At 40.6% G+C, this 8,885-nt stretch overlaps 2 protein-coding genes across 2 annotated transcripts; one reads left to right on the forward strand and one right to left on the reverse strand.

Annotated features, from left to right (window-relative positions):
• The first annotated feature begins 617 nt into the window (after positions 1-617).
• LOC114861056 (dexamethasone-induced Ras-related protein 1-like) lies at positions 618-2,497 on the forward strand. Its single transcript, XM_029160042.3, has 2 exons — positions 618-1,496; positions 1,614-2,497. Exons 1-2 carry the CDS (start codon positions 1,226-1,228, stop codon positions 2,135-2,137), a joined length of 795 nt encoding a protein of 264 aa, XP_029015875.1. The 5' UTR covers positions 618-1,225; the 3' UTR covers positions 2,138-2,497.
• Positions 2,498-2,697: 200 nt separating this feature from the next.
• On the reverse strand, positions 2,698-3,494 carry med9 (mediator complex subunit 9). The gene is made up of 2 exons (XM_029160043.2): positions 3,340-3,494; positions 2,698-3,153 (listed from the first exon to the last, which is right to left on the reverse strand). The coding sequence occupies exons 1-2, from the start codon at positions 3,462-3,464 to the stop codon at positions 2,934-2,936; spliced, it is 345 nt and encodes a 114-aa protein (XP_029015876.1). The 5' UTR covers positions 3,465-3,494; the 3' UTR covers positions 2,698-2,933.
• Positions 3,495-8,885: the final 5,391 nt, after the last annotated feature.

Below are 8,885 nucleotides of genomic sequence, written 5' to 3' on the forward strand. Positions count from 1 at the left end.
CGAGACACGCAGTAATAATCGTCTCTTTCTGCACTGATGCACAGGTGAGGAGACAGGTGAGGCGGGTTGAGTCACGGGCGGTGGGCTCTATATTTAGACCCTCTGTGGCACTTTGATTAACACATCGGAGAAAGTCAATATAAACTGGATTGGCCCGCTTCCAGGCTCCGCTCCCACCCAGCTGTTCCTCACTCATTTTCCCTTGTGATGCTTGTACATTGTTACCGGCTTCTAAACTCGCAGAGATGAAACCCATTTGTATTTTAAAGGTAAAAGGAGAAAATATGATCTCATAGAAACGCACAGAACCTTCAATATTACTGTTTTCATTGTTACTTCAGGAACCTGCTATGTATATTCTGCCTATATATTAGGCAGAATAGGCATATACTGTTGTTGATATTATGGATGACACAAATAAATTAGTGTAAGACCAATGCATAAAAAATGTAAATAAGTGAGAGAATAAAGTAGCTATAGATAATAAGCAGCCTTTAGTGGAGTATGTGTGAGGCTGAGGATGTGAAAAGCATCTTTCGGAGACGCTCTTTCCCCCTTAGACGTGAATCGCGCGTGCGTGCGTGCGTACAGCTGCGCCCTCTTCGTCTTCATCACCAGCTGCTCGCTGTCTATTCGCTAATTACTAGTGATTGAGGAACCGAATGAAGCCCGTGTCCGTAGGTTATTTGACTTTTATTAGTGCTGCTGTAACTTCTACGGCGACTCAAAGCAAAAGCTGTCCGTGCGTAAAAGGTCATTATGTGACGTGTCCATGCCTGATTTTGTCTCATGCCCTCATAGTCTTTAGTTGAATATAGGTGAAAACTAATTTGTGGAAAACTAAATTGGCAACAGTTTTTTTTTATTTTTTTTATAATAAATCATATTTTTTTTATTATAGTTGTTGCCTTTCAACTAATCATGATACTGAAATCAGTGGACAATTAGATAGTTGATAGTTGTCCGTATCATTCCCGTTTAATTGTCGATGAGGACTGAACAGGGCTGACGCACAAAAACCAGCCATAGTAACGTTGTCATTTCGGGTCCTGCTCCCGGAGCCGGAGCGTAACGCGTGACGCACTGGGGAGGCGCGTCCAACCTCTCCCATAAATTCGCTGCCCGCTCCTCTTCGGGCTTCAAAGCGCAAGCGAGGTTTAAGACCCCTCACATCACTGAAGGGATATAAAGACACAGACCTGTCAGGGCACCGTCTGCTGCGGCTATGATTAAAAAAATGTCACCGTCCGAGAACGAGTTCGACATACCCGCCAAGAACTGCCACAGGATGGTGATTCTGGGCTCCACTAAAGTTGGAAAGACCGCGATCATCTCTCGGTTTCTCAACGAGAGGTTCGATGACCAGTACACGCCGACCATTGAGGACTTTCATAGAAAACTCTACAGCATCAGGGGGGACGTTTACCAGCTGGACATTTTGGACACATCTGGAAATCATCCGTTCCCTGCCATGAGGAGACTCTCGATTCTTACTGGTGAGTTAAAACTTTGAACCCACTTTAAGCCTCCCTAATGTTGGACTCTACGTAGTTTACTTGCTGTATTAATTCATGTTATTGGGCTCTAAACATACATGCCCTTTTGTTTTTCAGGTGATGTGTTCATCTTGGTGTTCAGCCTGGACAACAGAGACTCCTTCCAGGAGGTGCAGCGCCTGAAACGCCAGATTTACGAGACAAAGTTCTGCCTGCGCAACAAAACCAAGGAGAACGTGGACGTCCCGCTCGTCATCTGCGGGAACAAGTGCGACAGGGACGTTTACCGCGAGGTGCAGGAGGACGAGATCGAGCAGCTGGTGAGCGGGGACGAGCACTGCGCTTACTTTGAGATCTCGGCGAAGAAGAACACCAACGTCGACCAGATGTTTCAGACTCTCTTCACTATGGCCAAGCTGCCCGACGAGATGAGCCCCGACCGCCACTGCAAGGTTTCCCTGCAGTACTGCGAGGTTCTGCACAGAAAGTCATTCAGAAGCAAGAAGTGCAAAGACGGACACGCATATGGGATCGTGGCGCCGTTTGCACGGAGACCCAGCGTGCACAGCGACTTGATGTACATAAAGGAGAAAGCAGTAGGAGGCAGTCAGGCCAAAGAGAAAGGATGCGTCATATGCTGAGAACCTCTTTGGTCGAGACTTTCTGACAGACTCTGACACTCGTGCTGCAAGCAGGTGATCACAAACCTCAGACTTCAGTGCCGAAGGAGGCCGATCCAAGCTGTGCTGAGACACACGGGAGGAGCGGCTTAGCTTGTAGGCCCATCTCTGTATAGTGATGCAGTAGATGCTCTGAAAATGCTGTAAAATCTGCCTCTACATTAGCTTACAAAGACAAAACCAATGTTTACATTTTGCTATTTTTTTAAAACTTGGTGGAACTTGAACGCTTAAAGAACAAACATGGTTCTGAATGTGTATTTATTACATGTCTATGTCAATTTTGCATAGAACACTAAATAAAACCACTTGTTACATTCATACTTTGTCACTCTCTTTGCTTCTGTGGGAAACACAGCCCAGCATAAAGTGTTCGCTTTTATGCACATAAAGCCCAAATGTGCCAAAACACCCTGCACACCACTTTTAATCAAACCCATGCTATTAATAAGTCAAAAGATGCATAATTAATAAATGACTGACAGACAGCAGCCTGGTCAAACACTCCAAGTGAAGTCAAGTGATTCTTCATGTTGTAGCTTTTAATAAAAAAAATATAATTACATAGTAAGAAAATCTGACAGACAAAATTAAATATAAATGCCACATAAGCGTGCCTGCATTATTATGGCACATCTATAGGAAAGTCAGTTATATTCCTGAATATGAGCTCCACAGCTAAGGACGTAAACAGTCCCCCTGCAACTTGACTGTCTCTGAGCGTCTCCTCCTTTGAGCATTAATCCAGTTTGTATTGTCACGATGCTTTGGGCGCGTCAAACATGCACAGACTTTTGTACTTCTGAAGCAGCTGGTTCTTGGTGCGGACCTGCTCCCGCAGCGTGGCGAGCTGCTGCTGCTGGTCCACTGGGCTGCTGTCTATCCCGGGCATGTTGGCGATCTGCTCTCGAGCTTCTTGGATCTTTGTTTTCAGTTTGGCCAGTTCTTGGTGGACATCCTGGCTGTCTTTGTCCATGCTTTACAAAGGAGATATACAATCGAATTATATTCGTGTGTGCTGATGCTCCATTTCAAGCTGTGCTGTCGCCGCTAACGTTAGATTAGCTAACATGCCAACAACCGTGGCTTCAAGCGATGGTTTATGAGTAAACGTGATGCCACAGTTACGTGAATAAAATGTAACGTAATGTTACTAATCTTACCATTTGATAATGTCATGAACCAAAGGCAGCAAAGAGCACTCCTCTCGCTCTTTCTCTAGTTTTTGCTGAACCACCGCCATCGCTGCTTTGAGTCGCATGTATTTGACGTCACACGATGGCGTCATCAAACCGTGGCCTCGGTGATTACGTAGTTGCCTGAGGTTAAATATATTGTTTTATACTATACTACCAGCAATCATAAATTACAACAAATGGTCAATTTATTCATCTTGTAAAGTTCCACATATACAGATTCATTTTTAAAACCTGCCATCCTTTGAATTATTTAATATTGAAGTAGATAACTATATTAAATCTGTTAAATTGATAAAGAATAAAAAAAAACGCATCATACAATTGTATTCTATGAAGGAATTCAATATAACTTTTTTTTCTTTTTTGAAATGTTGTAATATTTTTCTGTCTCCTGTACACTGTCACATTAATATCTAAACATGATGTTACTTCCAAGTGTATATTGAACAGATTAATACAATTTGTTGTTATAATCAAGTTTAAAATAAAATTATTTTGGAATAACAAAACAATATAACAAGTTAAAACCGTGGCAACAAGCTGCTAATGGTTAACAAATGTATAGATGTATATGACATGGTGTCTGTGATGGGCAGCTGCGGATCCAACCATCCTGCCTGCATCCAGTCCCTGGTCCTACCATCCTGCCTGTGCTCTGTTGTTGCTTGTTGTTGCTTGTTGCTGTTGCTGTGCTTTTCTATGTCTCTATCCTCTCACCCCAACCGGTCAAGGCAGATGGCCGCCCACATCCAGTCTGGTTCTGCTGGAGGTTTCTTCCTCGTTAGAGAGGGAGTTTTTCCTCTCCACTGTTGCTGTCAAATTAAATGCTTGCTGTATGTTGGATTTGTTGGGTTTAGTTGTGTGAGGTTTTAAACCTTACTTTGTAAAGTGCCTTGAAATAACTTTGTTGTGATTTGGCACTATATAAATAAAATTGAATTGAATTGAATTGAATTGACATACAATAAGTTATATGTTAGTTGTGGAAATAGTACATAGCTATATAATGCTTTGATTTTTAGCTTTGTACATCACAAAAATTTATAATAATAACAAACAAAAACGCAGAAAGCTTTTTTCTGAACATTTTCATTATGGTTGTCTGGATCATGTCCAATAATTACACAGTTCAAGTCATATTTAATGTCAAACTCAAACCCAGCTGACCTGCAATGGTCTAGAATAAATGTTCTGAACCTACACTACATAGGCTTTATCTAAATTCAACATCCCAAGTCTGCAAGATTGACGCAGTTTGTCGTATACACGTACTGCGGTTAAACACGTTAACCTGTGTAAAGCATTTGTGTGCACTATGGCCTAGTTCTAATCTAATCGACCACCACAAGTCTGTATGTCTATCCTATAGATCCCTGAGGGGCATCGATAGACAGGTGTGACCTGGATAAAGTAATTCAGGTCATACTTGTCTATCTGGCTATTCCTTTTAATATTTGTCTGCGTGCACTGCTACCTCATGTTGGAATTAGGTTAATGACGGAAGATAAAAGAAAACCTCACAGCATATGGACAGGGAGCATCACTGGAGCTTCCTGTCCACTGCTTTTCTGAGCAACAGGGCACTGCCTCTCAAATACGCCTGATAACACGAACAAATCTCTCCTTGGCTATTACTATACCGCAAATAAGAACAGCGATACTATAGCTTGGCAAATATTAACCTAGCCTCCATCTTTTTCTCTTGCCTCTTTGACCTATATTCATGATGCATCTGACCTCAGTCCACCACAGGTTTTCATGCTTTTAAAGCCAGTTCTGACCCTCATCAATCTTGCAGCCTGAATGATTAAAGTGGCTCATGCAACGCTTGACTATACTGATAAGTTAGAGTTTATTAATAGTGATAATGGCTGTGTTCAGTGCAGTATCTGCTGAGTCACTTATCATTCCCCACCAAATGGAGGGATTATAAAGACAACTGCAATGGCTACTCATAGATTATATTGTGTTTGTAGTGTTAATTATTATATAAAATGATCTGCCAAATAACTCAGTGGTCTTTTAATGAATTCAAATGCAGATGTGAGTCTGTTTTTGCTTTTGTTTGCCTTTAATTGCATACTGATTTATTTGATTGAAGTAGTTTGAATGACATTTATCATTCTTCTTAATACAGCAGAGCTAAAACCTGCAGAGTCAGCGTACGTGACCTAGATCTGAGCTGGTATCGGATTATGTAGCACAGGTTTTTCACACACTTCAGGTCAGGGGACAATTTTTGACATCTGAAGACTTTTACAAATTGGGTCATTGTTTGACCCGCATCGTCACACACAACAACTTGACATGTTCAGCTTGAATAACATGCACATTATTACTGTAATTTGGATGATACTAGAAAATTATCCTACAAAATGTGTCATAGAGTAAAATGACGTGTGGGGGAAAAACTAAAGGTAATACAGTTACAGGTACAGTACATACTTTGTAAATCACGTTTGTTTTTATGCATAACAAATTCATTTCATTCAACAATACCTACACTTCTTTCATCCTGGTCCATTTGCACTTGGAGCATGGGCCAAAACACAGGAAGTAGCTTGTTATATGTCTTTCATCTCAATAGTTACGTTGGCTATTTTTATTTTTGTGTTTAATATCAAACATGTTGAAAAATATTTCTCAGGAGTCCAATACAGCTCCATCTATTAAACACACACGACAGATGTTCAACAGAGAATCAGTTGGAAGACAACATCTACATACTACGTACATATATATGTAAGTTTTATTAATTTAGATTCTGTGAACATTTCTCTTCACACTTGATGTCTTTTTCACAGTTGTCACATCTTTCCAAATTCATTATTTTTTATCACAGTGTATTAATATAATGGTTATAGTATATAATATATAGTTTCGTCTTTATTTATATCTTTATTTATATCTGTGATATACTGTACAGCACTTCCCCTAGTTATTATTTGTTTATTTTTATCATTGCAGCAACTTTCCATTCAATTCAATTCAATTCAATTCAATTCAATTCAATTCAATTCAATTCAATTCAATTCAATTCAATTCAATTCAATTCAATTCAATTCAATTCAATTCAATTCAATTTTATTTGTATAGTGCCAAATCATAACAAGGTACTTTACAAAGTAAGTTTAAGAACTTACACAAGTAAACAACTAAACCTAACAGATCCCAACACACAGCAAGCCTTTAATTACAATTTGACAGCAACAGCGGAAAGGAAAAACTCCCTCTCTAACGAGGAAGAAACCTCTAGAAGAACCAGGCTGAATGTGGGCGACCATCTGCCCCGACTGGTTGGGGTGAGGGGAGTGAGAGAGAGAAATGCACAGCAACAACAACAAGCAGCAACAGAGCACAGGCAGGATGGTTGGACCAGGGACTAAACACAGGCAGGATGGTTTGATCAGCAGCTGTCCATCACAGACACACAACTTTGAGTCTGATAATACCTGTAGGTGAGGACAGAGTGGGAGAAAGAGGGGGGTAGGCACAACTACTGGAAAGAAAGAGACAAGGTTAGTTAAACATGGAACGATGATGGGAGGTTATTGGACAGAAGAGGTAGAAGGAAACAGAGGAGCTCAGTGTATAAATGAAGTCCCACAACAGTCTATGTCTATTGTAACTTAACTAAGAGATGGTTTCTGTGACTAACAATCATTGCCAGTGACCTGAAACATCTCTAACTATAAGCTTTATAAAAAAGGAAGGTTTTAAGCCTAATCTTAAAGGTAGCGAGTGTGTCAGCTTCTCAAACCTGAAGAGGGAGCTGGTTCCAGAGGAGAGGAGCTTGGTAGCTCTAGGAGGTAAGACTCTAGGAACCACAAGTAGCCCAGCTCTCTGAGAACTAAGTGTTCTGCTGGGATCATAAGGAACTATGAGGTCTTTAAGATAAGAAGGAGCTTTATCATTAAGCGCTTTGTTGGTGAGTAGGAGAATTTTAAATTCTATCCTACATTTTACAGGCAGCCAGTGCAGAGAGGCTAATGTGGGAGAAATGTGATCTCTCTTTCTAAGTCCTGTCAGAACTCTGGCTGCAGCAGTTTAAATTAGCTATAGGCTTTTTAAGGAGCTGCTAGGACATCCTATGAGTAAGGAGTTACAGAGGTAACAAATGCATGGATTAGTTTCTCTGCATCGCTCTGAAAGGATGCTTCTAGTTTTAACTATATTTCTAAGATGAAAGTAGGCAGTTCTGGAAATTTGTTTAATGTATGATGTAAGAACAACTATAGAAGAGAAGAATAGAAAGAAAGAAGGACCATCAAACTTTGTTTTCATTATACTTCAATCAAAAAGAGTAAAATAGGTGAGAAAGGCCAAAAGTGCAGGGTTTGTATAAACTCTAGTTCCTGTCTGATATTCCCCTGTGACCTGAGACGTGATGGACCAAGATCTTTCTGGAAAACTTCGCGTGCATAACTCAAAATAAACTTGTGGTTTATGACTGACAAGGGAATTGTGCATATCTCTTGGTTCTGGGAGTCTTCTTCGGGACACGCGAGCAGCACCCAAGCCCGGACCAGCCTCTCCCAGGCTCTGTGGTGATGTAACGGGGCTGCTGACAATTTGCAGTAGACGTCTCATCCCTGATGGGCTCTGGCAGAGACCTGGCAGGATGCAGATGCCCTCCCTGATGATCTGGCCTCTATTCTTAGCAAATTCATCACATCAACTTTAACATTACATAATCAATCACTGAGCCTGTATTTCATTTTAATTGCTTAAACTGAAATGTAACACACAACCTTTTCTTTTGTATCATCACTGTGTTTAATAAGAATAATAAATACTGAGCATTAGGGAACTTCTGATCGCCTACAAACAAGGAAGAATGTATTTGAGAGGGAATGTTTTTCCATCATGTGAGCTCAGAGCTGGCAAAAATTTCTTGGAAATCCTCTTTCATAATTTGACTTTATTGGAAGTGAAAATAAAGTAGCTTATCAACTGCTGATAATCTTTCTTCCACAGTCACACTTCATTTATTAAATAATGCTCCCTAGTCAGATATTGAAGGTCGTTCAGTCATGACATCCTTGGGGAAGTTGACCAAGAGTTAAATGCCATAACTGGGTCCACTGTGGTGGTTTGTCCTGTGGAGCTTTTCTTTACTTGACCTCCACTTTGTTTTATGAGTTAATAACATCCCCTTTCAACCTTGGTTTGGTCAGTTGAGCAGCTAGTCGAAGCCTTTCTGCAGCAGATGTCTGTGTGTTTGGTTGTCATTCAATGCAAAAAAAGTGAGAATTGCTAAATGAATAGGTTTGATAACTGTACGCTATAAGACTAAATGACTGCACAAATTTCACATTACACAGAACAGTGTTGGCTACTAATTAATTACAAAGAAGCCAACCCTGATAGCAGGCCGTTGGGGGATTTCCTAGAAGGCGTACTCTTGGAGCCTTGACAATATTGTGGTTTTAGAACCTTAATTCCATTACAGCCAGTGTTATTGCTCCAAAGGGTTCTTGCAGGCTTTGAACAAACAATGCAGTTAATGT

The sequence above is a fragment of the Betta splendens genome, chromosome 8, assembly GCF_900634795.4.
Source record: "Betta splendens chromosome 8, fBetSpl5.4, whole genome shotgun sequence".
NCBI classification, from domain to species: domain Eukaryota; kingdom Metazoa; phylum Chordata; class Actinopteri; order Anabantiformes; family Osphronemidae; genus Betta; species Betta splendens.

Excerpts from the sequence above, each read along its gene's own strand:
- LOC114861056 (XM_029160042.3), top strand. The coding sequence starts at position 1,226 with ATGATTAAAAAAATGTCACCGTCCGAGAACGAGTTCGACATACCCGCC. Across the intron at positions 1,497-1,613 it reads GAGACTCTCGATTCTTACTG|GTGATGTGTTCATCTTGGTG; the intron begins GTGAGTTAAAAC and ends TTTGTTTTTCAG.
- med9 (XM_029160043.2), bottom strand. The coding sequence starts at position 3,464 with ATGACGCCATCGTGTGACGTCAAATACATGCGACTCAAAGCAGCGATG. Across the intron at positions 3,154-3,339 it reads GTTCATGACATTATCAAATG|CATGGACAAAGACAGCCAGG; the intron begins GTAAGATTAGTA and ends TCCTTTGTAAAG.